The sequence below is a fragment of the Mizuhopecten yessoensis genome, unplaced genomic scaffold (genome assembly GCF_002113885.1).
Source record: "Mizuhopecten yessoensis strain PY_sf001 unplaced genomic scaffold, ASM211388v2 scaffold2553, whole genome shotgun sequence".
NCBI lineage: Eukaryota > Metazoa > Mollusca > Bivalvia > Pectinida > Pectinidae > Mizuhopecten > Mizuhopecten yessoensis.
This window is the reverse complement of record NW_018404603.1, coordinates 478479-498746: the sequence shown is the minus strand read 5'-3', so window position 1 is coordinate 498746 and position 20268 is coordinate 478479. Positions and strand designations below refer to the sequence as shown.

Sequence of the window (20268 nt, the reverse complement as noted above, 5' to 3'; positions counted from 1 at the left end):
AGCAATGGAGTTGCCTATGGGGATTCATCGTTTTTGTTCACTAAACTACCAACATGGATGGATTGGCTACAGTGTAATGGTACAGAGACAAATATCGCAGACTGTCCGTTCGGTGGATGGGGACAGATATCATCACGTTTGGGTATAGCGACTGCCCTCTGTTATAATGATTGGCAGGGTGAGTTTCTTATTCAATGAAAAACATTGATGAAATGATCAAATCGATTTACAACATGTAGTTTTTCGTTAACATAATTCGTATCAAACATATATCGGGTAACGAATAGAAAACTGTAACACTGACGAAGCAGTACTTAATTAATGCCAACTTCAGTGCTAAGGACACAACAATTTTGAACTTTAGTAGATATTGACTAATTTTTCCTCCATCATGATTTTAGCTAGTGACGAGCAACAAGGGGTCCGCCTCATGAATGATGTGTCCAACACCTCCGGCTCTGTAGAGATTATGTACGGTGGACAGTGGTCTATAGTGTGTGGGAATAACTGGGATGATATCGAAGCTGGAATCGTCTGTCGAATGCTTGGATACGGGTATAGAGCACATACATTAGTAGCATATGTATGATGATATTCTTTAACGGTGAATACAACTTAAACCGAAACGAACCCCCCAAAAGAAAAACATCACCAATACAGGCCAGTTGTTGCATCTGATTTATTTTAAAAACCTAGATTCCCATGATGTTTTAACGGTCCATCCAATCGACAATGTTTGACACTATGGGCCAAACAGTACTTAAAACGACATCTACACAAAGAGATACATTGTCATCAATCCTTCACTAGCATGCTCAATGCTGGTTTGGTTTTGGTTTTATAGGATTTAACGTCTGATTAAGGTCATTTAAGGACGTGCCTCCAAGTAAGGTATGCATTCATGTTACGGCAAATGGGGATAATTGATACGTTGCAGAGGTTAATCAAGACGGAAGAGATCATTACTTCTTGATTTGATTATGTTTAACCTTCTATAAACAGTTTTAAGGACATTTGGGATCGTTATATTTTCTTTCTTATTTCTAACAACCGTTTTGTTTCTAATGCCTCGTTGGCAATACCCCAAGTTGTGGCCAGGCCGGAACACATACCTTATTTCTTAAAAATGCAACGATTATTGCTTTGCCCTGATTAACGTTCGGCATTAGTTGTTATTACAACTGGGTGTTAGTGTAATGTGACCAGGTGGAATACTTTGCGTATATTTGTGTGATAACACTCTTAGGCCGGAATTAGATCTGCATGGCTGCGTTTGGACACTACAGTATAACCTGTCTAAAATAGTCCCTGTCAAATCCGGATCCCTGTCTTAAACGGCTGTGGTCCCTATATAATCATATAAGTAATTAAACTCTGTATAAACCGGACCCTGTTCATTCCGAAAACCGACGGTGTTTCACAAAAGTTGGCAAAGAAATCCATCTATAACTAAAAACAAATTGTTCATTCCGGTCCTGAAATTTCCCTCGGCCAGCTACAATCTAAAGCAAACACATTCTAAACAAATTAGCGCTATCAAATGTTGGGTCGCCAATCATTTGTATTATATACTGTATATTTTGATAATAATTAAACGTTGCAATTAATTCATTTCTCTGTTGTTTATGTTGACATATATGTATACAGATCGTATGCAAAACACGACATTTATGCATTTTCAAAAAATGACATGCCGATCCTGCATAAATCGGATACCTGTGTAAACCGGACAAATAGTTTGGTCCTGGTGACATCTGGTTTAGACAGGTAATACTGTACCTATATTACGAACGCTTATATGCTACAAAACCAAGATCAGCCATGCTTGTAATCAATCTTTAACAGTCAAGCATTTGTTCATCAAGTGTTTTATATCTTTAAAATGCAAGTTTACTGCTTTCCAGAAACGGAACTGCACAATCTTATGGATCTTACTATAAGGTTCCGAGAGAAGACATGAAAGTGAAGATACATGTCAACTGTGTTGGATCAGAGACAAGTCTTTACAACTGTAGATTTAGCGACGTCCTAAGATACTGTTACATGGATGGCAGAGCAGGTGTTTCCTGCTTGGGAGCTCTAGGTAATTTTTAATTCAATTTCTGATAACTTTTTCCTTTCGTAACCTGTCAACACCACGCGTTCGCCCAAGTTGATGGTAGGATTTTCACCCTTACCAAGACGAACCGAAGTCTCATTTTTTATCCCTGTACATGTGAAAGGTAAGAGTTGCTATGGTTAGTTATATCATTTTGATCAGACCAACGTGTTAAAGGTAGAACTGTTTTAATTGGGGTTAACATCCTCGCAACAACCACGGTCGTATAAGGACGGGTGCCAATAGGGAGACATCACCGGGAAGAGAAACTAGACATACAACGAAAGAGGACAGGAACAATAGGAAACGAAGAAGTCCTCAAGTTATGCAATAAAGCTTGCGCCCACATTAGTCGCCTGTCAATGTAAACATGCATTTATTTAATGTCCCTTGAATAGAAGACAAAGTAGAAACAGCCCCCGATTCTGCAGGGGGGAGGGGCGATTCTGAAGGGGGGGCGATTCTGAAGNCCCCTCCCGAACATGAATGGGTTCCGTCGTCAGTATAAAAAGTTGACACGCAAAAATTACATTTCAAGCATACAGGCATTAGTAACGAGCTCGAAGATATGTACTGTATATACACTTACTGCTAAAATAACTCTAAACGCAATAAATCAAAATCATGGATATTGTTTTGTGCGTTCAGAAGTTTGCTTTCTCTTTACTTTGCCAGCCCGAATCTCCATTGATAAATTACGAGAAAGCAAAAACTGAAAGTTCGGAAAAGCAAAATTCGAACGAAAGGGCGACTAATGTAGTGGATCCATGAAAGGGGATACTAAGGATTGCTGTTTATTGCCACTTGGGGATCCACCAATATTAGCAGCTTGATTTATTATACAATTTGATACACTGTATCTAAAGTATTTGAAGTTCTGTTTTTTCTTCAAAAACTGTTTCATACAGTATATAATTAAGAAGTAAGCATAAGTAAATAACGATTTACTAAAATATATTCATGATTTAATTCTAAATAATGATGTTTTATACTTTTGAATACATTTTTTATCTAAAGTTGATGTTTTTCAAAATATACTATTATATATTCATGATGAAATGCAATAATAATTATTTTTAACTTTCACAAATTCATTTTGTATGAAAACTAATAGTTTTCAATATTTACTATTATGTAGTCATGATGAAAAGAAATATGTCTGTTAATACCTTTCATTTTGCAGATGTTCAACTACTCATACAATCACAATTGGTGCCACACCATGATATGTCACACATCGTACACATGAACATTGTACAAATGTCAAACGAACATCACATACATAAACATCAAACACGTGAATCATATCCAATGCAAGGCAGAACTTAGTCGGTACAATTAAACGTGCCAGACCTCATTGTTAATTCTTTTGTCATGTGACGTAAAAAGTATAAAGTCGTCTACGTCTGTTTTGAGAGAGAGTGTATCTGAAATGTTCGTCTTGTAACGTCTGTATCGTTATGTGATGTCAGTCAAATATTTTCTTAAGTTGTAATGTGCTTTATAGTATATTGTTTTTTTGAAAATTTAATAATTTGTAAATATTTCATTTATATATAATAATGTTTTCATTCCAAATTTAGTAACATATAATTTTTATAGAATAAATACCTACAAAAGACAGGTGTGATATATAGATAATGTGTACTATAATAAATTGTATTAGGGAATTTAATGCTTTGGACTATTTCATTTATATCTAATCATGCTTTTATTGCAGTTCAGTAACCGATCATTTTTTTAATCTGTAATATGATATTCATAAGGATAAGGAGCATCTCAAAGAATATATATCTCCGATATATCGATCTCAGTGCTATTGTAATGGCTTACCGATAAGTGATTGCATTATGTTTTGCATTTATTTTACATTGATACACATGTTTTGCTTACATTCCAGCTGCTGTTAAAACCTGTTCTGTACTGAACTCTGTCACAATTGTCCTTATAAATAATCTTTGTAGGATCCTCTCGCTAATGTAAAAATAAATACTCTTTGTAGATGTTTTATGTATGCCTACAAAGCATTTTTTCTTTTGGGTTTATAGAAGAAATTTTACTTCAGGCGTGACATCAAAACCATATATTAGACCTTTAATGCCAAATATGTATCCTGCTTTGCTTGAGTTGTCATACGGAATGATACAAACAATGATACATCTTAAATGACTATATATAAATTAATAAAAATAGTAAATACAGCATGTGCGTTAATGAATATTCGTTTACATGAGGAAATAGCTGCTGCATGTTCATGGTTTGTATTAAATTTGTCAGCTTTATTATCCAGACATCAATCAGAATAATTGATAAAATCTGTATGACAACTCAACCACAGTAAAGATATGTATTCCTATTCCAAATTTGGGCCCCAAGTAGAACCACGTCCTCGCCGTGGGGTCTGGAAACATACAATCGATCGTATGGCCAAGTGTTCTACATGTTTAAATATAGGTTTCAGACCTGGTCGTTGAAATATTTTTTCTCTACTAAAAACGGTGCCAAAGTTTTTGTTACATCAATTCACTTCATCTGTTTATGATAATTTCAATCTGATTTTGTTCCAAACACATCCACCTTTTCCCTAGAACATTATAGGTATTTACTGTAACATATTTGTTTACTTTCAGAGGATAAACTCTATGCTTGAATCGTACAAGTTGATGATACATTTGTATATCCAAGACTTTTGTAAGAACTTGGCATAGTGATCCCAAAAGGATCTTGGCGCCTAGTATAGGAAGATCTCTTCATTCGACAGTCTTGTCAACAGTAAATGCACATATCTTTTAAATTTCGATGACCAATTTTATACAATTAGGTATGACGTGGTGTCATTGTTTACGTCTTGAGAATTAGCAATGACAACTTTGAACTCTGAAAATACAAGATAGCTGCCTGGTGGCCATCTCAATTTTTTCAATCAGTCTCGAAATGAAATACACAACTATAGATCAAGGATAACCTATACAGTTGTAACAGGAAAGATAATAGTGTGCATCCATCGGGGATCGAACCCTCGATCTCCAGGTTTCTAGCAGGACGCTCTACCACTGAGTTAAAGGGAATTTCCCTCTAACTCGAAGCTAGAAGGCGACCTTAATCCTATGTATAATTATAACCTGCCACACTTCTCCCCCCTTTTGAATGATGTTCGCCCTGGAACACAACCAACCAGGTTCTAACTCCATGTGACCACAGGGAGGACCACGGACATCATTGGTAACAGGAAAGTAAAAAGTGTGCTTCCAACGGTGATCGAACCCTTGATCTCCAGGTTCCTGGTCGGACGCTTCTTTTTTCCTTGAGAATGTATCAAGCATTTATTGGTCCAGCCATAGGGCCTCAGGGTTTGGTACCCCGAGGTTCGTCACAATGCATATAACTATATTTTCAATCAATAACAACTAATCACATATGGTACATGCGTTTTAAGTATAGATTTATCGCGTGACGTATTTGTTAGACCAATTAACACAATATAAAATCAATTTGAACATCACCATCTCTCAACAAAATAACGTCATCGTTCTTAGTGAAATATTTGGCAAATAATGCACTATCTTTGTCTTTGTTGTATAATATGTGAAAATATACTTTAAAAACCGTTTGAAGGTGAATGTAAAAAACTTCACAATATCGACATTTCCTTCTTTACACATTACAAGATTTCGCCGCTTATATACACAATACCTTGCAACACTCAATGTTAAATTAATCATGTAAGTGTTTACTTTCTTAAAAATAGCATTTTGCACAATTTTAAACTGTACTTAATGACTTCAATAGGATAATTAGGTACATTTACAATGCTAAACACTTGACCCACCCGTTCACATGGAAACATATTTCCCCAAAACCTGACCGCTATCGGCGCGACAAAAGTAACATCTACCAGTACGTTGTAAATATCACGTGTAGAACGTGGTGACACGCGAACTCCGTCTGATCTTTGTAGTGTTACAACGGGATCTACCACACGCGTTTGATCGTAACTGTGACTTAAAACAGTGTTCATTACTTTCTCAGGGAAACTCTTAAAAACTTGGATGTACTGTGATGATACTTCTTTTCTTGGTATGTCTAGATTATACTCGTAGACAATTCCAATGATAGAGTGTACCGGAAGTAAACTTGGGATCACCTCGTCAGTATAATCTTTGACTAGTCTCGTTCAACCCGCGCAAGCTACGCCGAATAGAGAGTCTGGTCAAACACAGTGCTTTCGTTTTGTGACATCATAACGAGGTCTACCGAGATTCTGGTAAATTTTTTCATTGGTCAAAGGTTGACACACCCTTTCTAACTTTTGAAGTCAGAATTTGAGTGGCCCAAAATTACATTGAATAGTTTAATTCCTTAAACAATTACCTGTTTTCACTATTAACGAGAAAAATGTAAGAAAATGCTTCAAAAAGAATGATTTCATGTATTTTCATTCGATATTTTACAATAATTCATGAAGCTAACAAGGCTATTGATACAAGTCAACCCAGATTACCTGAGTGAGAACTTCAAGGTGTTTTGAATGGTGTACAGGTAAAATCTCACTTGCTTTGCATGCTTTTTTCAAACTTCAGTCAGCCTTGTTGGCTTTGTGCTTAGATATGATTTAATCAATGGAAATATATGGCATTATTCTGGAGATTTGACACATTTTTTTACATTGTTCTCGATAAAAGTGAATACACGGGTACTTCAGGAATGCATGTATAGGCAACTTTTTTCATTAATTTCATTTTTCATTGAAATGTTAAAGGCGTTGACACGAACGTAGAAATACTGCCCTCTGGTGATGATAATGTTAATGCATTGTGTTTGACCAGACTCTTGAATTACAAGTGATCAAGCGTCTGGTTGAACGAGACTAAATCTTTGAACATATTATTACATGAGAGTTTAGCCTTGCTTTGAAAAAGAGGATTAAGATATATAGGCTGACAATATACGTTAACACTATTCCCCCAAATTCTAAAAACTTAAATATATCCGCCCATGCTAACAAAATGTCTCAATAAAAACATGGAATTCCTTGTAATTGTGAACATTATAAATTAAAACACGAACATGACAACCACAGTTTCGTATTCGCTATCAAAGATGAAAAGTATTTTCCTGTGTCCTTCCATAACATATTATCATTTCTGAGTAATCTAAAAGCGAACTTAATTCTAAAGTTTTTCATTTTCAAATCGATATCGGGAAACTGTAAATCTTCTTTAATTTTTGAACCTATTATAGTCAAATATCTTTGAGATCGTGCGGTCAAAATTTTACATATAGAAATAATTTTACCTTTCCAATTGAGATTCTCGCGCATTCTTATGTCCGATCCTAAATCCACAACAAGTACAAGTATTATTTTTTTTTTAAAGTTTAATATGACACGCCTGTGCTTCTGTTTTGTTAATTTACCTGTACCAATACACAACACTTCTGTTTCTGTTAGTTTACCTGTACCAATACACAACACTTCAGTTTCTGTTAGTTTACCTGTACCAATACACAACACTTAAGGTTTTTCAACATTAACTCCTGCTCCAGATAATTTTCCGTATGTTCTTAAAACAGAAAAAAACTTCATTTATGCTAGTCTTACTAAATGAAGTCAGTGTTGTGTCATCAGCATGCTTGAATACCTTAGCCTCTGTATTTGACATAGGAACTGACTTCTATTGATATCATTTTTTTTTAAATTGAAAGACCAAGAGGTTCCGCTGTTAAAACACACAACATCGCGGATATAGGGCATCCCTGCCTTGCTGAATTTAATATAAAAAAATATCGAGTTAAAAATCCGCTGCATTTAACACTGCTATGAATGTCATTATAAAATGTTTTAATGCAATTAATAAAATAATCCCCGTAACCAAACTTCTGAAGAATCTTTACCATATAGTCATGACTAACTTGATCAAAAGTTTTTTCTTGATCAATTTTTAAGTAAATATCCTTCTAGTTTATCATATTCTGCAAGATCAGTGACATCACGAATACAGGAATACACGAATACAGATATCTCATTACCCTACGTGATGGAGATCTGGCAATCTAATTAATATCAGATATCTCATTACCCTACGTGATGGAGATCTGACAATCTAATCAATATCAGATATCTCATTACACTACGTGATGGAGATCTGGCAATCTAATCAATATCAGATATCTCATTATACTACGTTATGTAGTGTAATGAAAGATCTGAATTTTAATTAGATTGTATTCCGCCCCATAATTCCACAACATTGGTAAAGGGAGATAATAATGGATAAAACATTTTTCAGTCTGTTTAATATTATCCTGGCCAAAATTATATGATCAACATTAAGGAGACTTATAGGTCTCCAGTTCTTAAGCTAATTTTTGTCGCCTTTGTTTTTATAGACAAGACTTACGACACCAAGTGTCATCGATTTCGACAACTCGCCGTTCTTTTCAAAATTAGAAATAAGACGACGAAAAACATCGTTCAAAACGTCATACCATTTATAGTAAAATTTCACCGTCAAACCATCTTGCTTAGGTCTTTTATTATGGGCCCTTTCCTTTTAAGCAGTTTGGACCCATTCCTCTTTAAAAGGTAAATCTAAAAACAGTCTTTTTGAGATAAATAAATTTTCTCATGATTAACTTTAACACACGAGGACTTTCTATAAAACATGTATATTTCATCCAACATTGGAATAGTATCAAGTATTACATCTCCGTAAGTTGTTCTGAAGTGTAAAATACTGTTCATTCTTTTATTTTTGTAGCCTTTTCCCAATTGTCGGAGATGTTTTTCTATTTTTAAACTTTAAATTACCCTACCAAATAAGTGGTTCATTTATATACAATTCTTCACGTTTGGCATTTAAAATCATATTTTTAATCTTATCAATATAATCAGTTTCATATAAAAAATGGTAATCAAAAGTCCATATACCCGGACCTCTCTCTACCTGACTTAAATCAAGTTTATTAGTTACTATGCTTTGATCACTACACGACGTATCATTGTATTAGACATTTACGTACAGTAGCCGATAGATGTCTCTTTATCAGAAAATAGCGTATTCTAATCTGTGACACACTTTCATTTCTAACTTGTTTTCTGAAAAACACAGAACAATCACGATTTCTGCTCCTCCATATATCGTTTAAACTAAAATCATTCATAATACTTTTGAGTTTCAATACACAGTTATCCTCAAAATGCCTTTTTAGCCAACACATGTCAAGTTGACTTAAGGTTGTATTTAAATCACCAGCTATAATAACGTTATCATAACCTTTTTGCAACATTTTTACTAACCTATCTAGAAATATAATTCTTTCCCGATTAGTATTCGGGGCATATATATTAAATATATTAATATTTTTTTCATCAATTTTCATTATTACCCTTAGCAACCTACCATCTATAATTGAATTGCTATCAACAAAATAGTCCTTAATATCATTTCTGAGCAAAACAGCAACACCCTGCCGACCATTATAACTATTGGAAACAATTATCTTACCGTACCATTTACTCTTAATCTGCGCTAAAAAAGTTATCAGACCAAAATACAACATCAGCATATTTCTTTTCAAACATTGTAAACACTTTCAGTACGTTATCTACATCCTTCAGACCAGTACAGTTAAATGAATATAAACTTAACATTAGCAAAAGTAGACAAATATAAATAATAGAAGCCATTATTATTTTGTATCTTTTTTTTGAAAGTCTTTCCCTTATCCCTTCTCCCTTTCTGATGAATGCTTGGAGAAGGCGCCGATTTACATTTCGTTTTCTGTCTGTGCAGCGTATAAGCCACATTCTCGTCAGCACTCATATCTATATCACTTGGGGGAGAGGGGATATCTGTACATTGAGATCCCTCCTCCTCATTATTACATACATCGTGACTCACATTACTGTTTATTATTTCATTATCAGGGTCCTTTGTACCTCGCTCAACAGGAGAAATAACCGAAAGTGAGGTCTCCTCCCCTACGGACAAACCATCTGCCAATTTCACCCCGTCTCCCGCCACACTGGTGCCATTCACCGGCCCCTCCAGGTCACGGTCATCACCATTATCATCCTTCTCCTCATCTTCGTCATCACCATCAATCTCGATATCGTCATCACCGGTACCATTGCTACTTGCATTGTAAGTTTTATTTTTACACACGCAAATAAATGGTTCAAATGTGTCACAGGTGTAACATACCCTATCCCCTCCTCCTCACTCTCATTGTATCGCGTACACGGTGGTGTTGTGCAATTCCTGGCAAAGTGACCTGTCCATTACACTTAAAGCATGAACAATCAGTTCAGTCCTTAAATACATGATCCAAAGCGTAACGCAGATTGCACATCTTTTTATAATTGTCATGTACAAACGAAAATAGGAATTGCCCAGCTTTACCGTGTAGGGAATAGATCGTATTTCCGGGGTAACCGAACTTTTACAAAACGTGTCCCGTCCGCCACTGTCGTGTTCGGATTAAAACTACGCTTCACGGGCGACAATACCGTAACACCCAGATGTCCGAGTTTCGAAAGAATCTCTTCATTGTCAATATATGCCGGCACATGTAAAAAGGATACCATCAAACAGAGGTTAGCTATCTCTGATGCCGGACACGCACGGACGCCTATTGCGAGTCCGTCCGATATCAATAGACCCGAGGCCTTATCGTCAAGTGTGACTTCAAAACAGTCATTTCCTTTCGGAACGCAAGCGTATACAGTTCCAACACACCAATTACATTCATTTGCAGTAATTGCATCTTTAGCTGTTATCAGCGTATTGTCTCCAACATTCACCAAATAGGAACAGTATTTTCTGTAGATCCGTGAACAGTCATTTCGGTCGCCCGGGCCCCGTTACTGCCGGCCCGGAATGACCCAACATAATATGGCAAAATGAGAACTAATATCACATTTTAACATTTTTCAATATGTCACAAAATATATCAATAGTATGCGTACAACTAATAAAGAAGGCTGATGTCCTAATTACCAGAGATTACCGTCGATTTCTTTCCCTGGATGTCTATTCGATATGGATCAAAACCGGAAGCTAAAGGGAAATTATCTCTAGCTCGAAGCTAGAAGGCGACCTTAATCCTACAAACATGCCACACATGTATATGTGATTTGAGAAAGATTTAATTTGAAATTTCTGAAACTCTTCAAAAGTAGCGATAACAAACTCAAAATCAAGGTGGCTATCTTAGTTTTTCCCATCAGTTTCAAACAAATATGTGCAGTGAGGTACCTAAATACGAGAAATATTTTAGATAACTTTTTGAGCATAAGCAATACCAAACTGCAACTCTTAAAATCCAAGATGACTGCCTGGATAGCTTTCTCTACTGCATTGTCCCAATATATCAGGGTTTTTTTCCTTTTTATTTAGACTTGCATAAGAAAATTCAAATCACTTTAAAATGTAAATATAAAAAAATGTAACATTCATGAGGTCATAACAACATGATGACAATGAATCGCGAAAGCGAGACGGGTGCTGTGCAAGTAGAGTCAGAAAAATTGCAATTCGGTAAGGGGTATATGAAAAGACAGTCGGGAGCAAACTGAACTTGGTATCTACATGTAGTGTACTTTGTAGTACAAACATATTGATTAAGGAATTGCACTAGACAAAACAGTGATGTACACTCCAGTTCACTTCAGTGTTAAATCTAATGCACTAAGGTATACACTTATAAAATGGTATTGGGAGCCCTTACTGTACATGGAATAAAGTATATTAAAGATGTGAAAATCAGTCAAGCATTTTTGTCTTGCGCACCACTGAACTAGCATGTATGAATTAGAAGACAAATTTGTATCCCATGGCAAGTTACACAGTGGACAGTATCACAGACTAGCGTTACACGAATTGATGTCTGATATAAGTGTTTTACACTACCTCATTCCGTCAAATGGTTTACAATATCGGTGTTAGATAAATAGTCGACACAAATTGATATTCGTGTAACACACCTTAGCATCTACTAATGGGCAACTGAACCATGATAGTCTTTTGTACCTTGATACTTTGACAGTTTGGGCCCGGGCCCGCCCCCAATGGCTGAGGTTCGGAGGTAAAAGAGATCAAATTGGCTTAGATTAAAAGATCTTATCCAGACCAAGATATGCTGTACAAAGATAGAAGGGTCTTAAAGCACTTGATCACCTGGAGATGGGGTAAAGTTGACTAAAGTTGTATAGAAAAATGATACTTTTCGGTATATTTGTTTCATTTCCAAATTCAAATCATTAAAACTTGATAGACATTATAACTTCGAAATGACAGTTTGATACAATGACAGTTTGGGCTTTGGCCATCTTTGAATTCTTCTCCAGACCAAGATATGGCTGCATTGACTTAAGTACTATCCCTGAACAAGCAATGTCTGACACATGTACAGAAGCAAAATTATTATTTCAAGAAGAATAAACTGGAAAAGATTAAAAATAATGCCGTACACATCCATAGTGTTATATTATAAATAACTTTGACAAATGCCTGATTGTTCTCTTCAACAACACTTTGTATGTCTGTCGTTTATCATGTTTATTACTTTATTAACAAAATATGCGACCTTTTAATCACAAAAAGCTCAAAACAAATATCTTATTCATATCGACTGGTGTTAAATTTAGATGATGTAGTCAACTCACAATTTTTGTTTTTTTACCATTTAGTTGTATGTAATTTATGTTCAGTATAATAAGATGCAAAGCTTCCAAATGACAAATTGCAATACATAAAAACTCTTCATTGGTAAATCAATATATTAGATATTTGATAGGACAGCTGTTTTCGTTTTAGCCAGTAATCCTACTCATATAAATCCCCCCAAAAATCCAACAGCTCGTTCTACTGTAATAGGAAAGAAGAGGCAAGATGAGGTGCCCAAGCTGGGATCGAACCAACGACCCCAGGTTCCGTAGGCCAACACTCTACCACTGAGCTAAACGGACATGTCCTGTCAGCTGACTGAATGTAGTTCAAGTTACTTTGTTGTAAAAATTATTTTTTTTCATTTGGCAACATCGATAACATCAGTTTTCGCATAACTCCAGTGACCGTTAAGGCCCATGGGCCTCTTGTTAATATTCATCTCATAGTGAAGAGTAAATCTTCGCAAAATCTTGTAAATGTTAAGGTACACAAAATGTAAAAAAAACAACATAATATAAATGGCTTTTAGTTATACAGACTAAAAGTGCCATTGGTTGTTTAAATGAAGAAGTTAGTATTTGTCCGAAGTTTAAGATACGTCTGATAAGTATGGTTAACACATAGACCAAAGCAATAAATAAAAAAATTAAAAAAAAAACATTTAAACTTCAAATTTATGATTTTATTCTCTCATGGTGTTTTCTTTAAATATTGCCTCTACATACAGGAATCCAACTCTGGAGAATATCTTTCTTCATCATGGAAGATTAATTTCCAAGTGTCACCATCCACGAGTCGGCCTCCAAACTGCATTGATGTTATCTCCAGAAAAGACGAAATAGACCGGATGCATAGCAGCATTAGCACACGACTGAAAAGGGAATATTTGTAATTGATTAGAAGAGCAATGCATGACGATTTTTTTCAATATGTACATCTTATCAACAAAAAGTTCGTTCGGCCATTGCCAGTATAATGTCACCGTTCAGAAAGCAGTGATTGGTACCTTTGAAAAAGTACTGCAGAGATACAATTTATAAAACCGCCATCAGATCCGTGCTATCACAGGAAGGATAGTACACCAACATACCCTGTCTCAAGCACACATGGGGGCACGTTCTTAAATGATGTAAGCTGTTGATAAGATGTTACAGTCTGTACAACGAAACAACCAACCAAATCTTAAACAATATTATAAGGAACATTGGTTTCCTAGCAATTGATTACATTGTGTTATAGGAGTATATTCCAAACAAAAATAAATGGAGTAATCTCAACAGACTATCAGTTGTCATTAAATTATCGTAGCTTTTAACTAATGTTAAACCCTATTAAAGCAACCAAAACCAATTGTACAGGGCCATGCGATGTAAAATTCGGAAAAAATGTAGGTGCGCAAAAAGAGAAACATTAACACATCCTAGCTACGACATTCCAGAGAATATATAATACAACTATTCTGCTGGGAGCGAAACAGATTAATCTTTAAGATCAGCTAAGAAGCTTAGAGCATACTTGTTTGTGACCACGTTTGTAATCATGTACATTACGTACATTTGCACAGTTGTGATGTATATTAACCGAAATGGTTACTTTGTAATAAAGTGCTTTAACCAAAATGTCAATTTTAATCCCCACGTCACCAATTCCCGTTTGAAAGGATTAACGAATTATGGGTAATATAGATTGGTTTGGTTTGGTTTAATAATGTTTAACGTGCTATCAACATCTATGGCCATTTAAGGACGGCCTCCCTTGTGTGCAAGATACATGCGTGTAGTGTATGTGAGTGTGTTTTGGGAGGCTGCGATATGTTCGTGTTTGTATCCCTGTGATAGCGCGGAACTGATGCCGACTTTATGGTGCTTCCTCACTGAAACATACTGCCGACGACACCCAGCGGGACACCCCGCCACTTCTCAACATTTTGTCGGCTGACCCACAGTTATACATTGTATAAAGACTCCGATGACCGCAAACGCTACGTGGGCCCATTTTTTAAATGAAAGGTCATTTCCTGCGACGTATGCGTATGTCTATGTTACATTGTAAATACTTTTTACACCTACGTGATAAGGAAAGATAAACATCATTTATTCAATTGGATGTATGGAGAAATCAATTTTCCCTTCCGTAGCGGCTACCTTCCCAAGTTCTTGACTCAAACCAACAAGTCTGAATCGCAAGACGCATCTTACGATATAGTCATTATGCTGATAAATAAAAGTTTATGTTACAAAACGGCCAAAACAGTCGTAAAATAAATACGATTGCTAAATATTTTGCCACATACTATCACAACGTAACATGCAAGCTATTGCCTTTTTTATTGTGGGTCATCATCATGAAGACCACAACACGCTACACGCAAAATATGAATGATTGTCTTATGGTTGAAATTGACTAGTCTTTTTTAACACATTTGTCTCGAAAATAGCAATTATTTGAGCATACCCGATAGTCGTCTACAAAAGAAGCTAAAATATGCATTCCTGATTTTAGACTTTGTGGTTATTAACAAACTCATCATTTTTATGACTTGGATACATTTGATAAATTTGAGAATACGTTGATACACTGAAGCCTCATAAGCTGTAAACCAATATTGTTATCAAACCGCATCTTGCATTTTGGAGTTATAATTGACATCAATGAAAATACTTCACTTTGGAAAAATATTCAGTTTTGATCTCATTGGTATATTCTGCTTTATTATAACTCCGCGTTAGACGCCTTCTGAGGGGATTTGATAGAACAAAGAAATAGCACACAAACGTAAAATTAAAATAGAGCTTAAGATGAAAACGATCATACTAAAGATAATGAGCACATCTGCACCAGCACAAACGTAGACATGTACAAAGAAACATATATAAATGTACTGTACCGGAGTTTCGGGTTGTCTTGAATCATCCAAGGACCATTTGGCAAATTGTTTTCCATCCCGTCTTTACTTATGGCGAGAAATCAACAGTCGATTATCAGAATGTTTAGGTCAACTTTGTGGCCAATCACTCTGGTTGCAACACGCCCAGCAATATCATCCATCGAACATGAACCGATGCCCTTTTGCATGAGATCTGATAACATACAAACATTATAGTTAATAGTAATGTACTGAGTTATGTTATTTTTTGTCAACCATTTACAGTATGACAGCATATGGAATAAATCACATTCTTTATAAACCATATTGACTGGACGTAAAACAATATTGAGATCGAACTGTATTACTGTGCGATGCAGTGATTGTGTGGTTTAAGTCACTTATCGACAGAAATAAATGCTGCAGTTTACCAGGGATTTTTTTTTCTTTTTCAAACAAAACGACTTTCAGAAGTTTTAATTCCACAACAATACACCTCGAAATATATTTTCCTCCATGAATAGTTTCTTCGATAAAAACATCATCATCAATCTGATCTTTCGATTTATATGTATCAAATCTTACCGTAAAATACATAGTTGCCAGGAGAAAATTCATCCAGAGTTGACATAGATTCATCTGGATTGGAGCAGCTAGGCGTCGACCCCAAGCAGACAACACCGCAACGTATTCCTCGTTCCGAAAGCCTATGGAAAGCAAAGGATTTATTTAAATATTGACAACCAAATGATTAAAGAACATGCCTCCATGTGTGTAACGTGTATAGATAAGTCTACTAAGAGAGACAAAAAGCTAAATGTCATCCCATTAAATGTTTTAGAGCACCAGATATAATGTTTTAGAGCGCCAGATATAAGCGGTCAATTGCGGAGACATGAACATAATTGGCAGAATGAGTCCATTGTTGTATTTCAAATACGTTTGACTGCAACGTGAATGCTCTGTTTAAGACTTTTAAATCTTTGTGTTTGTAGCATCAGATAAAAGCAATACTACAATTATTATTATTTGATTCTTAACGGCACATCAATACACAAGTGATCATTAAAAAGGACATAACCATATTGAAGGAAATGACATCAACCAAACGAAAAGGTAAAAGACAATCGTCAATTGGAAAAGTGGTTATGGTTAGTTATAACTTTTTGAACAGACCCACATGTATGCATGACCAAATCCTGGTGGTCTCTATAGCTGGGATACCATTCACCGATTTTAAGTTTTACAGAGTGATGTGTTGTCTGCGCTTTGATTACTATTACTAGGCGACTTTGACCTTGGGAAATACGTTATAAATGGTTTAAAATCTGTAGAATGAAGTAGCAATACTACAAAAAGAAATAAACAGTACTTAGTGCGTACCTTTGTTTCACTTGAAGGAGTATTTTTGTACTCGCTTTTCCGGCTGCTCTGATCGCCTCACCGCCCTTATCGTTTTACGTGTCGCCGTTGTGGCAATACATACCTTGGAATGACATGACATCACTATTCGAACGTGGATAAATTATGACATCATCACTTTCCCAGGAGACACCAGCTGTATAATTAAAAAATACTTTTCTGTGACAAATATTGTACAAGATATTTGAACAACATATTGATAACATGGTTATATATATCTTGATTAATATACTGTTATCATATTTGTTTTATAGTTCAGTTTATTCACTTCCTGTTTGCGAACTGTTCAACCTTGCACTTCTTCTTCTTTTGATTGTTGAGTCAATACCTGCGTATATCGATGTATCATTTTAATTATTGAATTCCTAACGGCCAATGAACACAAACGGGGCTAATAGGACCAATAACAAGCATTCACAAGGAAATGACATTAAACAAACAACAGCTGGGACACCATTCAACCGTTACAGGTTTCCAAATAGTGTAATTTTAATTAAATTGGATACTGTCACTGTCAGTATCTCGCAACGATGACATAACGATAGTTCAAAAAACAAAGAGAATAATTCACGTTCACAATTTAATAGCACTACAAAGATATTACGATATAGATATATTGACTGTAACTTACTTCTATGATACTTGACATCAATTTCAAGGTACATACTCAAGGGTTTCTTGCCTTCAGGTGGCATGGCCTCCAGAGTCTCATACCCTGCCTTGCTGTCAAGCATCACGTGAAATGCACTCAGCTTGTTGTGAAGCTGATGACATCTAAAATAGTGTAAATGTCAGTATTTAGTGATCACAATTGAGGTCTTGTGAAGACCGATGTGTAACTAGACACTGCCGAAAAATAGATAATCCAGGCAGAGAAGGAAAAGCTCACAAGTGTTGTTATTGGGACAGCAATTCGCGGTTTCTACAGGGTCTCTTAAGCATAAATCAAAGAAGGAAGTCCCGTTTTTACAGGATGCTCCTGTATTAATCTCCATTTACAATAACATGCAAATGGATACAACAGAAATATGCATTGTCTGAACATAAAGAGAATTTCTCTCACATACAAAGGGTATGGGAATATTTTCGTTTTCTCGTAGCTCATATTGGTTTGGTTTAGTATTGTTTAACGTCCAATCAACAGCTATGGTCATTTAAGGACGGCCTCCCCTGTGTGCTAGATGCATGGGTACATTGTAGCTCATAAAACATTTACTTATGTACAATTACAGTAATATATCAAACGAATGTTTTGATGTGAATGTTTCAATAGTTCCTTTACAAACTGGCTTGCATTATTGCATTTTCATATAGTCACCATGTTGAAAGTTTTTAAATCTTTGGGTTTGTTTTGGTTGGTGATACTTTTAATTATCTTGACTTCATACGGAGACGTACTACATGTATTCACCATATTAGAAATATGTATAACTACCAGAAGATGAAAACAACAATAATTTCATAAATGAGGTTTAACATTATGTCTAATTATACTAGACCTTGGTATTTTGTTACTCGTTATAGGAAAGGCATAAAGAATGTCATCAACTCCATTATCTGCATACGTGTCTGCATCTGCCAATGTAGAAACGGCAATACATCTTCTCCGTTCACCACTTAGAATATCCGCTGCTTCCCTAAAGGTTGATGGTGTCATGTTAATATTAATGGCTTAAATTGCCGAGCCGTAAAACAAAAAGAATAGCCCAACTTTGTGCAATAAATGAAATAACCCCGCTTTCAATTTGGGCGATTGAAGCAAAGTGAAACAAGGTATTTAGCTCATTGTCTTGAAATAGTCGATGCATACATATACTTCTTATATTGTCTTAAATTTACAGAGAACATAAGACATTATGGAGGCGCTAAAATCATTGCAAGGATATTACACGTATCTATTCGCTGGAATTTATATAACTTTATAATTTGAATTAGTAAAACTGCCATTGAAAGTGTAATTAAGTTAGTGTTGTTTAGGTATATATATATATATATATACAGTTTTCACTCACGCAGTTTTGTGAGTCTTTGTATCCGGTCGTAATTGTACCCCAAGACGGTCGCACATGTCTTGCATCACCTGTGCGTTCCTTTTTACCTTGTCCAAGTCTACTAGGAAACACGAGGTCGGCAAACTCAGAACTTGATCTGGCATTGCCGTTTACTGTTACAAATAAAAAGTGTTATTATCATCCACATGCTAAATATGTTCTATGTACATGTTTATCATTACCATCTAGTACGTTATATTAAGATAATATGGTCGTAATTCAATTATTGGGTGTTAAGGCATCGCAATAGGTTTGGTCATGAAATGTTTTAAAATAGACTGCACTGGTTATGGAAACACTTGAATGCGCATCGACACTGAAATGAACAATTCATGAAGAATCAACTATAAAAAAATATGACTATTAATACACTGAACTAATCTACACAATAATATCAAATCTCATTTTAACAAATTTGTTTGCTATTTAATCTTTTGCATGTTTTACCCTATTTAATTGAATCTTGATGTATTCTGTTTTGTCAACGTCTAAGGTTTACATAGTTGTTTGGCCCCTAAATGACTCAAATTGTCGATGAGCCTGACAAATCCCTGTACCACCGACAAACACTTTAAAATGCTCATTGAAAACTGTTTCTGCCAGCAGGACTATATACTTGATCAATCTTTTTCTGAAAGAAATACATTCACGTACCTTGCTGGACTTGGATAAAAAAAAAAAAAGATGGAATTTGAAAACAGTCAGATTGGACTTCAGATTACTTAAGTATCCCTCTGAATTAGTTCTCTGGTTGGCAGTTTTCTGACGCAACTTTGCTAGTTATATCCTGAATGAAATCAAGGGGAAATTGCTGAATTTACAAAACAAAGGTACCGCGAAAGCGTAACATAATACGCCCGTCATACATTTAATGAACAGTTGTTTGTTTATAAAGGTCCATAACTCCATAAATTTCGGTTAGACAAAAGTTGTTAGCAGATTTGTCCGAGGTATCATGGCAATGAACATTCCTATGAAGTTTGAAGTTAATCTGTAGAAAAACTAATCAAGATATCGAGTGGACACTGTTTCGGCTATTGAATAAAGGGTCATTACTCCGTAAATTACGATAATTGCGATTATCGAACTTGTCCGAGCTTATATAGTAATGAACCTTCATATGAAGTTTGAAGATGATCCGTAGAAAACTTCTTGATCTGT

General features: G+C 35.5%; 2 protein-coding genes across 3 annotated transcripts in view; one reads left to right on the top strand and one right to left on the bottom strand.

Moving 5' to 3' along the window:
- The window catches only part of LOC110446116 (deleted in malignant brain tumors 1 protein-like), a 94324-nt gene extending 89860 nt beyond the window's left edge, over positions 1 to 4464 (top strand). For both annotated transcript variants that reach the window (XM_021491103.1, XM_021491104.1), the window contains exons 17-20: positions 3 to 178; positions 402 to 555; positions 1905 to 2083; positions 3999 to 4464. In XM_021491103.1, the coding sequence (XP_021346778.1) occupies positions 3 to 178; positions 402 to 555; positions 1905 to 2083; positions 3999 to 4081 (592 nt within the window). In that variant the 3' untranslated portion in view covers positions 4082 to 4464. The remainder of the gene's footprint in view (positions 1 to 2; positions 179 to 401; positions 556 to 1904; positions 2084 to 3998) is intronic.
- A 9034-nt stretch (positions 4465 to 13498) lies between these two features.
- On the bottom strand, positions 13499 to 19211 carry LOC110446110 (D-threo-3-hydroxyaspartate dehydratase-like). Its single transcript, XM_021491085.1, is given in 6 exon segments — positions 13499 to 13639; positions 14838 to 14943; positions 15656 to 15848; positions 17688 to 17830; positions 18556 to 18693; positions 19069 to 19211. Coding segments are annotated over 6 exon segments (813 nt in total). The 3' UTR covers positions 13499 to 13549.
- Positions 19212 to 20268: the final 1057 nt, after the last annotated feature.